This window comes from Symphodus melops (genome assembly GCF_947650265.1).
Source record: "Symphodus melops genome assembly, chromosome: 19".
Classification (NCBI taxonomy): Eukaryota; Metazoa; Chordata; class Actinopteri; order Labriformes; family Labridae; genus Symphodus; species Symphodus melops.
In genome coordinates, this window is record NC_136709.1 from 11,128,328 (window position 1) to 11,142,580 (window position 14,253).

Sequence of the window (14,253 nt, forward strand, 5' to 3'; positions counted from 1 at the left end):
CGGACAGTTTCTATATTGATTTCATAAATAAACAAAGCTAACCATCGATCCTAATGTTATTCTGCATTTCAATTACTGCTCCAAAACATAACCTTCAAACGAGCCATTCAATACAGATAGCCTTCACTGATAAAGACTTGTATAGTTTCCCAGCTTCCATCCCATTTTCTTACCCAGTCAACTTCATTAAAAAGAAAGTTGTTAAAAAAAAAAAAAAAAAAAACAGCTGCTGTCGTGAAAATGTATTTGATGAGGAAATATTGAAAATAAACTCAGGAAGAGAACAGGGAAAAGTTGGCAAAAAGAAAATGTCATGTTTTACTAAGTGAAGTGTGTTACTAAGATGAAAGCACTATTGATGACTCATTTTTGATGTTTCAGATAGTACGTGCGTGTGTGTGTGTGTGTATACGTGTGTGTACAGGGATGGGTGTGTGTGTGTGTAAATGAGGAGGAGGAGCCCTTCAATGTTGGAGCAACAGGAAGAAGTGCTGACGCACCGTGTCAGTGATAGCACTCTGCTGCCACAAGGGCATGAGAGCCCACGTAGGCTAGCATTATCCTTCTAGACTAATGGACCTGGTTATTTTTAAACAGATTCTCACACTGCTGCGGTGGAGGTGTCCAAGGTTACAATGGATAAGAAATCAGAAGGGACGCGTTCAGTGAAGGTTTGTGGTTTCTGGACTTATGGATGTGGAGAAAGAGCCAAAGAGTCGTGGGCTCTGTGAAAGGTGTGAAGGCCAATGAGCAGATGGGGTCTCAAGGGCCAAAATATTAAAACTACATCAAAGACATAAAACATTTCATTTAATACTTTCTGCCAAGACATTTTTGTGACATTTTCTTTGAAGAGGTGTACATGACATCTTTTTAAGGTGGTTTTAAAGCACAGAACAGAAAATGTAAAATAAAATTAAAAAAAGGATTTAAGACAGAACTAGTTTAGACGTAACATGCTTTTTTTTTTTTTTTTTTAAACTGTTATAATTTCAAATTAATCAACTGTGGAATTAAGCAGCACTACTAATGAATAAGTGAGTTTAATGTGCCAGCCTGTGAACCCGAGTACCTCTGGAGCTGCAGAACAGTGAACATCCACAGAGTGTCAATATACTCTGCATCCCCGTTTGGCCTAGAGAGAGACAACATGCTCCCCCCTCCCCCCACTCAGCCAGAGCTGAGTGACATATTTACAGTGAAAGTAATGATACTAGATACCAGAAATGAGAGGGCTCCAGCGTGGCCAGTGGACTCAGGAATCTCTCTAATGAATTGGACAACAAAGCCCTGTTGGTACAAGAAGGAAGTATTTAGAATTTGATGACAAACTGAATTGTAAAACATTTGGTTCTCTTAAAAAAAAGAAGAAAAAAAAAAAAAAGAAAGAAAAGGCACATATCCCAACACCTCCTGAAAGCTCAGGGAAATGAGCCGGGTGCAAGTGGGACAGGTGGGTTTTTCTGGAGCTGCAGCGAAAGAGGGCACCAGCTCTTGGCTTGTAGCTCAGGATGGCCATTCTCGGCCACGAGCCTCTTCTGGTAATGTATTCTGAAACCAAATTACCGTAAGCTGATCCCATCTGGATAGTGTCTGTGCACGGCTGCTTTGGTTACCCACCACTGCCTCTACTCTGCGATAGCATCTCCATGAAGACAGCAAAAATCTGATTAACCCAATAACAATGAAACACTTGGTCAAAGAGCAAAGAGCTTTTAACTTAAGATACACTAATGCAATTCCCTCGCCTTGTTCTGAAACCTAATAAGAATCAAGCGGACGGACTGCTGGAGATGGGTGTTAGCAGGCTCTAATGCAGCAGGCTGGGAATGAAGTCAAATAAGTTAAAATCTAATTCATCAATGTGTTCTAACTTCTCGAGAAAAAAAATGCATTAAAAAGCTTTTTATTTCACCAAAGGAAATTGGATGGCCTAGTTAGTTTATGGCTGTGGCTTAAAGAAAGCCAGGGTGTCGATGGAACATTTAAGAAGCAGAAAGAAGTCACATCTCAATTCACGGCCGCTCACACTCTGTGTGTGTAGGTGTGTGTGTGTGTGTGTGTGTGTGTGTGTGTGTGTGTGTGTGTGTGTGTGTGTGTGTGTTTTCCAGCGAGCAGCCAGGAACTCAAACTGACAATCGTCTGCATCGGCTGACTTCTGAGTGGAGCCAACTGACACTACAATAGATGATCAACAACAATCCTGTCAGACTCGCACAGTAAATGACTCGTCTCCCTGCAGGAGCTGAACGGTATTTAGACTGAAACAAGTCAAGCAAAAGTAGATAACTGGTTCACTTCTATTGGCTTGATACCAACAGAGATGTGAACATGAATCTTTGTTCTGAATTTATATAACAGACATCATTAAACTTTTATTAAAGCTGTATTTTTTTTGCAAACAAAACGGGCTGTGTCTCAAATCTGATAGCAAGCCTCTCTTTCCATGTAAATCCCAGAGAGTGGCGATGGCCCTCGGGTCAATCTATAGAGAGAATTAGTACAGTGATTCCACAACAGTGCTGTGCTAATTACATGAGGCACATACGTCCCACTAATCCTCTCTACCAAGCACCAGCGCAACAACCAGCCCACAGTGAGGGGGTCTGCACATACCGCTGCACAATTAGAGAAGAGCCACTGCTCAACCTGAAACAACACGCAGAAGTCTGAGGCCGACACTTTGGAGACAAACTCCTGACAGGTTGACATGACATCACTGAAAGGGTTTTGTTTTTTTTGTTTTTTTTCACTAATGTGAAGGATGTTTAGCTTTGGAGTGACCATAAAATCTTTCATTACAGTCAACTTTTTCCTCACATGTGCACATCTAAATCACTGAAGTCAGTTTGACGTCGAAGCATTCACTGAGCAATCCCTCAAAGTCCTTCTAAACACGACACGTTTACATACTGATCACGTTATCAACACGGGGAACAAAATGCAACGGCTTTATCTTGCAGGGTTTCTTAAATATGAATCGGAATTGATTTGAAAGTGAAGATCAGTAAAGATCCTGCCATGCGTCAGTGTTAAAGGCTCGTCTAGTTTAGGAGAGAAAAACAAATCAAATCTACATTTAATGCAACAAAGTTTTAAAAGTCACAAAAGAGAAAATTATTATTTTAAAGCATATAAAGTCATTATTATATTTGACTTTAAAAGGAAATTTGTAATTGATATTTCTGAGTTTGAGAAGAGACAATGTACATTTTTTTAAATAAAAAATAGATTACTTTGACTGATCACTTAAATTGTCTTTATGTTTGATCATTCTTCTCTTTGTTTCTACAAATATGTAGGAATATGATGAAATAAAAGAAGAAAAATATCTGCAGAATTGAACTTTTTAAAAATATATATGACTGCTTGTTGGGCTGCTGTATATTTAAATTATAGTCATTTTAATGGCTCATTAATTGAGAAAATATTTTCTAGGATAAAAACATCTAAATAAATACACTCGAAATGTTCAATTTTCAGTTTGTATTGGATGTAGACATGAGGGAGAAGCCAAGATTTTAAAATCCACTTTAGAGAAAATACAAAAGAGATTTCTGCACATGTATCTAAGATATAAATAAGGATTTTTGGGGGGAAAACGTTTTGAAGTTGCAGTAATTAAAGCCTGAAGTAAAGATCACATGTAATTAAAAGCAGATCAGAAAGAGCAATAAACCCTGACCGAGTCAGCTCTGGATTCTTTTATTTCACAGAGTTTTTTTTAATGTACATTAAAATGTGGCTATAAGCACAAACAATAAGGCTAAATAAATATGCTTAAATCAGATTTAACTGTTGACTTTTTTTTAAGACAAAGAATAAAAAAAAAAGAGTTTTCAGGGAATTGTTACAGGTCAATGAAATATCTGCAGAATTCTGAAAGATCCTCAACAAATCTCAACTTTCTTATGTATTCTACCTTTTTTATTTAATCCGTTAAAACGCTATAAAAGAAAAAAAAACAGATTATTTACAAATGATCTATTATCATATTTCAGACATTTGAAATAAGGAAGTAAACACTAAAGTATAACCACAAAAGTCTTCCAACAAAAATGTAAAAAACTGAATATTTTTCTTTACTTGAGATTGTTTTTACAGTTTGAACTATGAGTAATTAATGGCTTTACAAAGTTAAAAGAGGGTATTGTGAGCTCAGTCTGTCCCAGCGGTCAGACTGGAGCAGCTCGTGTGCCACTGGCTGGGACAGAGCTGCCGGCTCACAGAGGTTACAGGGTCCTTTCATCTCTTTTTCTCCGGCTAGGAATATTACAATGTGTAATTTATCCTCCCTCGATTCAACAGATTCACTTTAATCCCATCTCCCTAAAACATGATTTGCATTCTTCCTGTGCGGCCCGATCTAGGAACTAAGCCATCAACAAACAACCTCCTAACCCGACTGGACAGGTACCCCAACTTCTCCAGCGAGAAAACACACACTTCACAGAGAGGCGAGTGAAATCAATCCGCCATGCTCTGTGTGAAATTTAAAAAAGACTGGCAAACGCGATGTGATGTGTGCACACAATAAATCGACACACGCATGCATACGCTACACAGTTGCACCTGCCCTGTTGCTCTACACTGTCAAGTTGTGCATGATTTAAGAGCCCTTAAAACAATAAACAGAAGAAGGCGCATGTTTAAGAGTGTGAGAAGCTGTGAGAGGATAGACAAAAAGAAAGGCTTGGAAAAGTATATCAATGTTAAAAAAAAAAAAGTTCAAGTTAAATCAATAAAACTACAAAACTAGGGCAAGCACTGTTAAAAAAAAGCAAAGAGGGATATAAAGGAATAACATTCAAAAAGGAAGGCATGAAGGAAATGACAAGAGATGGGTTAACAAGTGAAAGAAGGAAATAAAGACACAAGGTGCACCTACTGGTTATGATAGCTGAGAGGGTCTGGAAGACAAAGTTCTGAAATGTCCATCAGTCCAGTTTTAGCATTCCAGGAGTGAGAGGAAGAGGAAAGAGGAAACAACCGAGACCCGCTTCTTCCCCCAAAAGATCGTGCGGCACCCTCAGAGACAACGCTGCCGAAAAGCCCCTACAGCACCGCTCCCCCCAGCCTGCACAGGTATGTTGGGCTCTGATGGATTGAGTGGGCACGCGCATGTGTGTGTGTGTGTGTGAGAGAGAGGGAGGGAGAGAGAGAGAGAGAGAGAAAGAGTGTGTGTCTAAGTGTAGGTAAGTGTGTATGACAGTGTGAGAGAGAGAGAGGGAGGGAGGGAGAGTGAAGAGGGGAGGGACAGATAGACAGTGAGGTAAAGGGGGGGTGAGAAAGAGAAAAAAGAGAGAGAGAAGCGCAGGCAGCAGCAGCGGCGGCGGCGGCAGCAGCAGCGGGATGAGCACTAAGATGGAGAGAGCATGAGAGCGCGAGCGAGAGGAATGACTCTTTCCATGGACGGGATAGGGCTCTTTAAGACTCAAGGGCTTGATGAATATGGAACAGCTGCTGTTGGCTGGCTCCGAGGGGCAGGACTTAAAGCGACAGAGGGGCCGGCGGAGCAGCGGGGAGGAGGGATCCAAACGCTCACTCGCACACTCCGCTGAAGTACAACACACACACACACACACACACACAGACAGACGAAACAACCTATCACATGAACAACAGAACAGCCGCCACATGAAGTTTTCAACTCAATTAAAAAAAGGTCACAAAAGAGTCACATAATTTCACATTTTCTTTAAGAGTTAGATTTCAATAAAATAACATTCATGTAAAATGAAAGATTGTGTCTGTCCGTAGATTTGGCATTTTTAGGAACATATTGATTTCTGTCTTTTAGTTTGGACCTGAATAAAAAGCAACATTTCTTACATTCTATAGTTTAAAAATATATTTTAAGAGTTTACCAACATTTGAATGAAAATTAAGAGAAAGTTTCTCGACAGAAGCATTGTTTTCTCAGTTTGTATCCCCTGATGTGTGCATTATGATGCATCAGAGAAAGCTAAAGAAAAGCCTACAGGGAGATATTTTCCCCTCAAAGCAACAGAGAACTTCCCCATTTCAGAACTTGACCAACACAACAACAACAACAACAAAAAAACCAATTGTAATCTGCACAATGCATTTTAAAGATATCAATATAAAGCCTTTTACTGTTACATAAAGTAAAATCTGACACCAGCCTCATCCACACCACAGAAGCTCCAACAAGCAGTCGAGTGCATCTGCAGCACTTCACTCTCAAAAAGCAATAGCTTTCAAAGCACTGAGGACAGTAAATGTATTTATTGAGCTGTGTCGCTGGCTCCATTTGCGGGTGTTACATGTGAGGTACCATTGTGAAACCTTTCACCACCTGTGAGAGATGATCTCAAGCCATAACTCATATTCTGGAAGCCCATCAGCTTCTAAAGCAGCGGAAAATCCAGCTCTGTCTTCTTTAACCCCAGCTTTAAGAGCCGCCAGTGTTTCACTGTTGATCAAGCCCAGTAAGAATGCCGAGAATGCAGATACCATTTCACAGTCAGTGAGGGTCTCCATGTTACTGTATCCCCACATTATAAGAACAGAGCTTACCATGGCATCTTATTGGAGAAACGAGCAGTCCCACAACAGCAGACACTTGGCCAAGTCGATCAGAGAGAAAACAGCAGCCTACTCACTTCTTGGAAAACTCACAAAGTGCCTGCTGACGGTCTTCAGTAAAACTCAGAGTGAGCGAGGTGGAGTCCAGATCTACCAGCAGATTCATACAGAAAAAAAAGAAAAGAAAAAAAAGGTGTGTTAGGCTCACTGGTCTTTCTCGGCTGGACAGGAACTGCAAATCTCTTAAGAGAGGAATCCGGTTCCATTCATCGGCTCACGTTTCTATAATCAATGCAAAAACATCACGCAATCCCTATTGATCATCACAGGCCTTATTGATGTGCAGCAATGGTGCCTGCCTCCACAGCGGCACAGATCACACAGCATCTGCTCTCTTTTTGTGACAAATGCAAATGACTAAATAAATAAAAATCCAATGAAGATTGATGCCAAATCAACACCTGTCAGTTTAATTCCTCAAAGAGAGACAAAATCACCAATAAACCCAATCCTCAGACCTTGATCATACAGTACACGGTATGCAATGTAAAAAATCATATTAAAGACATCTGTACACCTCAATGCATTAAGATGCACAATATACACAATGTTTTACCCCATCCAAATTTAAATGCTTCTTCCCTAAGAGTTACAGCCACTTATTCCAGTTTTCAGCTTATTAATGATGTAAACATAATTTCATTATTTCAAAATTGACAAATTAAAATCCTTCGTGTGAAATCATTGCAAACCCCCCCCCCCCCCCCCCCAAAAAAAAACCCACACTACATACACTAGAAGTTCAAACAACTGATCGAGCATAAGACTAGAGATGAAGATACAAGGACAGGTAGACTACAATATTACCTCTGATATCCAGCCAGTGTACTGTCTTTCACTTTAATAAGTGCCTTCACTTGATAAATCACATTCCTGCATTTTCCTTTGGCCTCTCAAAGCTGCCACTGACACCTCGCAGACTTTTGTCATGCAGAATGAGCTATATGAAAACCCTGCTGCTTCTATCTGTGTTTCTTATCAGCTCTGTTATGAAAGAAAAATCAGGACAGGTGACAGCTGATTTGACATGCAGGGATCAGATACAAATAAAGAATAGAGCTGCACAAGGCATACACTCAATCACATGTGGATGAGTTAGAGGAGTATGACAACTAAGAGAAGCACTGATCGATTGTCAACATATATATATATATATATATATATATATATATATATATATTAATCAGTGTAATGTGGATTTTTTTATGAAATAAGATGTGTGTGAGAGTGTGTGTGTGTGTGTGTGTGGGGGGGGTATTAAAGAAACATTTACAAAATTAACCTGTCAAAAGAAATAACTGCAAGATAACCGCCTCTTTAACACTAAAGTTTATTAAAACAGAACGGTAAACTAATGTGGCTTAATTGTGTTTGGTTTAGAAGTAAATTGTCTTTCTTACTGCCTTCATTTTTCTTTCTTTTAAGTACAGTTCAAATTAAACAGCGATTAGTCTCATGTTTATGTTTTGGAAAATAATGCAGTGTCATGACATATTTGTACATGATGTAATTATGGTTAAGTAAAGAAGGAAAGGAGCATGCCTTTGATATAGCTGTTAATTGTACACTTACAAAATAGAGTCGACTTTATAGCGTTGTTACTTGTTCTGAAATTCACATCGGAATATATCTTAAAATAAACAGACAGCGAGGCCTTTTAAAGTTGCCATATTTAACCATTTCATGCATCCAGAAATGGTTAAATCGATACGTAATTCAGTCACAAATCCCAGGGGAACAGGTAGAGAGTAGCAAGTCCGCGTGCACTGTACACGCCTCAATTACAGTTTAGCCGCGTGCACACTGATGTCATTTACAGTACATGGCCACAGGTGCGTCGAAAGTTCATTTCAAATATTATTCCATGTTTAAAAAAAAAAAGTTAGCGCAACATTGTGTCTCAAATATGAAAGAGGAAGATAAACTAAGGCAAAGGAGTGTGTATTGTACCTTACTCGGACAAGTCATGTCACATCCAGGGCTGAACACAGCGCACAGTAGCCGTGGTCTCTCCAGGTTGTTGTGGTGCTGCAGCTGTGGCTCTGTGTGTCTGTGCGCGCCGTTTAACTGTCACACAGGGCAGCCACAATATCAACTCCTCCTCCGGCGCGCGCTCTGTTGCTAAACCAAACACCTCCACCGGCAGCAGCAGGACCCGGGTGAGCGAGGTCAAATGGGATTCAAGATGGGGAAAAAAAGTTTTAAATGGAGGCTGCTGTTTCTGTTATTCTCACTTTAACTCCTACTTTTGGGTTTGACAGAATAAACTGCTTGAATCGGTGTTTAGACTTATTTATTATTCGTCCGTTGATTTTGCTCACTGCTCATATTTCTATAAGCACCAACCCTGATGGCAGTCACTCAGTGTCATTCTTGTCCTTCTGCAGTGCCTTTATTTTCCTTTATGGCTGAGTTTTTAGCAGACATCGTCGTTTGGTTTCAGCTTCTCAACGACCCCGATGTAGTACATTTTCACCTGAGAAAATCGACAGGTGATATTAACGATGAAAAGTTGAACTGGTGTCCACTAATGATGAATGAATACATGGGCAATTGAACGCAGTGATTTAATTTCAGACTATCCAAATTTGCATCACCTACTTTCATTTGTTTGGTGTTGTTTTGAAGGTGAGATACAGTAAATTAATAATTGAACTATGACAACTACAAGTGTTAGCCTGCACATCAGAGCTAAGATAATTACTTGTGCCCTATTATGATCCACTGACAGAAGGCTATTAGGTCTCAACATCACATCAAGACAAACACATGCAAGTAAAAACACATGTACAACACATATTCTCAGTAATAAACCTAACCAACAACTCGAGCCATTTTACTAAAAACGTGACAAAATGTACATGTATTTTTTATATACATATTTATTTTCCCATCAATTGCCTCTCGGGAACCTTCACCTGCACATAATTTCCATTTTCCATCACTGACTGACTGAGCTGAGGAACTGAGCATGAAACCAACACAAACTAACTCTAACCTCTCCACTAGAGGGAGTGCTCTCTCACAACAAAGCCACCAAAGAGCCGCAGCGGAAATATCCTTTATTTTCCCTGGTTGATACTGTAATTCATAGTGAATGAGTGACAGTCAGGACAGTGCCAACAACCAGACACACAATGGAGACTCCACTGCATTTACCACTGAGCACAAAAAACTATCCATTACAAACATGTAATTATTGTCCTTAATAGATTAATTCATGCTGAAAGATAGAAATGGGTTCCAGGCTATTGATGTAATAATTTCACTGAGGAAATTAAGTGACATTAAAGGAATGATATTGTCACCATGAAAGTCTCATTGATTCTTTTCAAATGCAATTAACTGCATTTGAAAATGTGATCTGCACAAGGAGCACTGAGGATCACTTCATTTGTGAGGGATATAAAGAGCAAATTATCCCATCAAAGAGAAAATCTATAAATGTAATGGCAGAGTGCTTCAGCGCTAAAGGAATGACAACAGCGGGCCTGTTCAGTTCTCTCTGCTCGGAGTATTAACTACAGGTTAGCTGCTCTAAACAACCAACAGGAAGACAGTGAGGGTGAAAACCACTAGATCTAGTCACCTGTAGTTTTTATTGGCGAACAAAATGTTTCTTAAAAGAAGGAGCCATGAAATGTAGCTTGAGTGACTTTGAGACATGTCTAACAACTGAAATTGCCGATTAACTGAAGTGTTGTGTTTTTTTTTTTTTTTTTTTTAAATGGTATATACTTTATCCCAAGGGGAATTTGGGTTTACCGTAATTGGAAGACATGCTATTTACACATACAGCAGGCCTGAAATACACATGCACAAAGAGGATCCTGTGGAGATGCATTAATGGAGATAAGTCAGAGCGAGGGGGCTGCACACAATGGCCCCAATGAGCTGTTGTGGGGTTCAATGCCTTGCTCAGGGCACCTCGGCAGTACTTGAGAAGTGAACCAGCACCTCTCCAGCTACCGAACCAATTCCATACTTTGGTCCTCATCCAGTAGTGAACTGGTGACCCTCCAGTCCCAACAGACTGAGCTTCGTTCAGCCCCAATGATGTTTACATCATTAATAAGCTGAAAACTGGAATAAGTGGCTGTAACTCTTGGGGAAGAAGCATTTAAATTTGGATTAATAATGGGGTAAAACATTGTGTATATTGTGCATCTTAATGCATTGAGGTGTACAGATGTCTTTATAGCACCCATTTATAAATGTTATCTCAAGAGCAGGTCTAGACCTTACTCTTTATCATAATAGGCATGTTACACCCCACCATCAGGCGGCCCTATGGGGCTAACAAGAATCCACAAATTAACCCATTAAAACACACTTAACACCTTAATCAAGTCAAACAATGGGATTTATTACAATTACACAAACTAAATGAGAACAATGATCAACTAAGACTAACGTGACAAATCACAAAAGACAATCCCTGCCTGAGAATCACAGAAGTCCCAACTCCAAATGCCTCCCTCTGCTGAAGCCAGCACACGTCTTTTAAGCACCGAGGCCAGGTGAGCCTCGTTTGGCAATCAGTGGCAACACCTGGAGAAGAGGAAACAGAAAGAGGAGAGGGAACAAAACAGCACGTGGGGAACATACATCCGTAACGCCCCTAAAATAAAAAAATAAAAAATTGTTATTAAAACCATACCACATAACATAAACATTCATTTCATTACAGTGAATTGTGCAAATAAATTTACACATTAAACAAAACACATTAACACAAAATGGGTGTTACATACTGAAGCTCTTCAGCGGTCAAACAATTGCACAGCTCAGAAACAGAATTCACAAAACATGTGCAATTATGTCACAAAGAACAAACTACTGCGAACAAAGGGTTAACAAGGGTCAACAGTGGAACACAGATTCAATACAAAAGCACCATCTAAAAACACTTAACTGTTTAAAAGTTAAGCACCAACTACAATGATATAGCCAATCATGGTATAGCCAATCAGTGGGTGCCACTTCCACAAGCAAATTAGCTACCACCATGAACCTCGCGTAACAAAGTACACGAAAAGTAAGACATCACAAAATGTGGACTGCAACACCACCACACAAAATGTCCACCCTGTAGATCCACTACAATAATGTTGCACACTCACAAGTAGCAACTTCAAAATGGCCCAAACGAATGTGGAGTGCAGACACCAACAAAACGTCACATAAAAAGTTACTGCACATGGAAGCACTCACTGCAGCGACACAAACTCACAACACATAAGAACTCTCCTATCAGCAAGAGAAGTTAGCAAGCCCTTCAGTGCTGTAAAGAAAATAAATTAATCTCACTTGGAATTTAGAACTAATAGCAACTTTAAAGAAACGTCAGACTTCCAGTTGTTACTGAAAGGTCTGAAACATCTACCCCCGACAGAGAACAGGTCTCCACCCAGGATTACCTCCAAAAATAAAAAAACAAAACAATAAATAGCAGGTGAGCCTCGTTTGGCAATCAGTGGCCACACCTGGACAAGAGGAGAGGGAACAAAACAGCACATAGTGAACATACATCCGTAACAAGGCATATTGGGGGGCAGTAGCTCAGTCCATAGGGACTCGGGTTTGGCACCGTAGGGTTGTTGGTTCAAGTCCTGGTGCAGACCAAACATGGACATTTGGGGTGCCCTTGAGCAAGGCACCAAATCCCGCCCCGGAGGCAGCTCTCAGTCAGTGCATGTCCGTTGTGAATGAATGTGTCTGCATGGTTATCAGAGTGAAGACAGAATTTCCCCTTTGAAATATGTAAAAATATATTTAAAAAATCAAATTAAATATGAATAATAATACATTTTATTTGTAAGCACTTTTACAAATGCTCAAAGGCACTTTACATATGAAAATCTTAAAATATCCAGTTAAAAACAGCAAAAGACAGTATGAAACAGAAAAACCACCATAAGCATTGATTCTCATTAATATTGCAATAGAGATATGAGAAGTAAGGCTGATAATAGTGGCAGCAGGTGAAGTCAGCGAGCTGTCCACATCTGAGGAACCTACAAGACAAGGGAGCACAGGAACTCATCAAGTATGTGAATATTCAAAGTTAGTGACATGCAGTAATAGGATTTAAATGCACACAAATAAGAGAGAGGGCAGTTTGGTGTTCCAGGTCTTCTGCAGTCTAAGCTGGCTCCATACCTGAGCCAGCTCTTACTACGAGCTTTATCACAAAGAAAAGTTTTAAGCCTAGTTAAAAGTAAAGTGGCTGTCTGCCTCCCTGACTGGTAGATGAATGCAAAAGGATATGGACCTGGTAACAGAATGGTAACATGCTGGGAGTGTAATGTTCTAGAGGGACCAGCTGAAGAGTCTTTAGAGACTTAGGGCAGCCTGGTAAAAGAGAAGTGATTCTTGTGAAAGCCAGTAATAAGGTCAGCAAGTGTTGTGTTAAATGGCTCAGCGTTTGATTTTAAGTAAAGATCATTAAAACTATTCTGAAACTGAAAGTTGTTGGGGGACTTTGAGCCAAATTGCTTCTATTAGCTCCACTTGTTTGTAGGTTCTTAGCTTGTTTTCGGGGGTTAGGATTTCTTCAGTTTACTGAGAAAGGCAACACAACACTGACAGTTATGTAGCATTTAATTTAAATTCTAATGTCATTTAGTTGCAACCTATCTTGAGACCAATCTGAATTAATGCCTGTTTACATGCTCATATTTAAAGTTAAGTGCACTTGTATTTGTCATTCCAATATTACCCCCAATAACATGTTTATTGATTTGAGAATTGAAGTCAGCGCGGGTATTCTGACAAAATGAAAACATAAAGGAGTGTTATTTTGTTTTCCTGAAAAGCAAACATAACTGTTGCAGATAAGAGCACGTGTCTCCGATAATCTCTCCTGTCTGCTGCTGTACACTCACCCACTGATACACATTTCGGTTTGCTTTTAACTTCAGAATCAATCAAACTACATCAATGGTGGCATACATTTACCCCACTGGCATTTAGTAATACCAGTTTAGTGTGTTGGTTTTTTTTTGTTGACTTTCCATCGTTCTGTGGGTTTGATGGATTCCAACTAAAGCGTGTGCAGCCGTATCTGCTCCATGTGGCTCTTTAACCCAATTAGTTTGTAATCCAGTGAGGAGGCAGACTGGGAAAGGAGAGAGAAAGACCTGAAACATAAGAAACAACCACAGATGTGATGTCAAAGCATCAGATGAATCAGGCATCAATCTCCAGTCCTGGTAAGAAATGCTGCATAATTCAAAGCCAAACATTTCTCTTTGTATGTTTCAAACCAAATCACAGAGTCTGAATCCTCTCTCCCTGCACCTGCTGTCAGCCTCTCTCCGTCCCAGCCTCCCCGAAATTTCATTTAGGAGACATCTTTCTCCCCCCCCTCCCTAACGCTCTCTACGTGGGCCGTCTCTTCGCTCTCTTTGAATTCAGAGCACTGTAGCCCTTAGATTTACTTGCTTAATAAATATGGACAGGGGGCCTAAGTGGTTTTTGAAATCTTTGAATGGACTTCGGAGTGCCTGTGCTGTGCTGGGTGACAACAGTCTCTATGACTCGCTCTCTCCCTCTGAACCATACATGTGTGTTTGAGAAGACTGTGTGCTTGTCCTGTTTTCCGCATGTTTATGTTTATGGTTATGTGTGTGTGTGTGTGTG

At 40.0% G+C, this 14,253-nt stretch overlaps 1 protein-coding gene and 1 long non-coding RNA gene across 8 annotated transcripts in view; both read right to left on the reverse strand.

The window, feature by feature from the left end:
- esrrb (estrogen-related receptor beta) overlaps positions 1 to 8,630 on the reverse strand; it is a 45,135-nt gene extending 36,505 nt beyond the window's left edge. The window contains exons 1-2 of one of the 6 annotated variants that reach the window (XM_079370124.1): positions 8,560 to 8,630; positions 6,541 to 6,699 (exon numbers count right to left, since the gene is read on the reverse strand). In XM_079370124.1, the coding sequence (XP_079226250.1) occupies positions 6,541 to 6,548 (8 nt within the window). In that variant the 5' untranslated portion in view covers positions 6,549 to 6,699; positions 8,560 to 8,630. Of the gene's footprint in view, positions 1 to 1,221; positions 1,291 to 4,888; positions 5,520 to 6,540; positions 6,700 to 8,559 lie in introns of those variants that run through there. The other 5 variants (XM_079370120.1, XM_079370121.1, XM_079370125.1 and 2 more) reach the window with 5 other exon arrangements.
- A 3,776-nt stretch (positions 8,631 to 12,406) lies between these two features.
- Positions 12,407 to 14,253, reverse strand: part of LOC306840734 — a 30,221-nt gene continuing 28,374 nt past the window's right edge. For both annotated transcript variants that reach the window (XR_013781368.1, XR_013781369.1), the window contains one exon: positions 12,407 to 12,626. This is a non-coding gene — a long non-coding RNA (uncharacterized lncRNA). The remainder of the gene's footprint in view (positions 12,627 to 14,253) is intronic.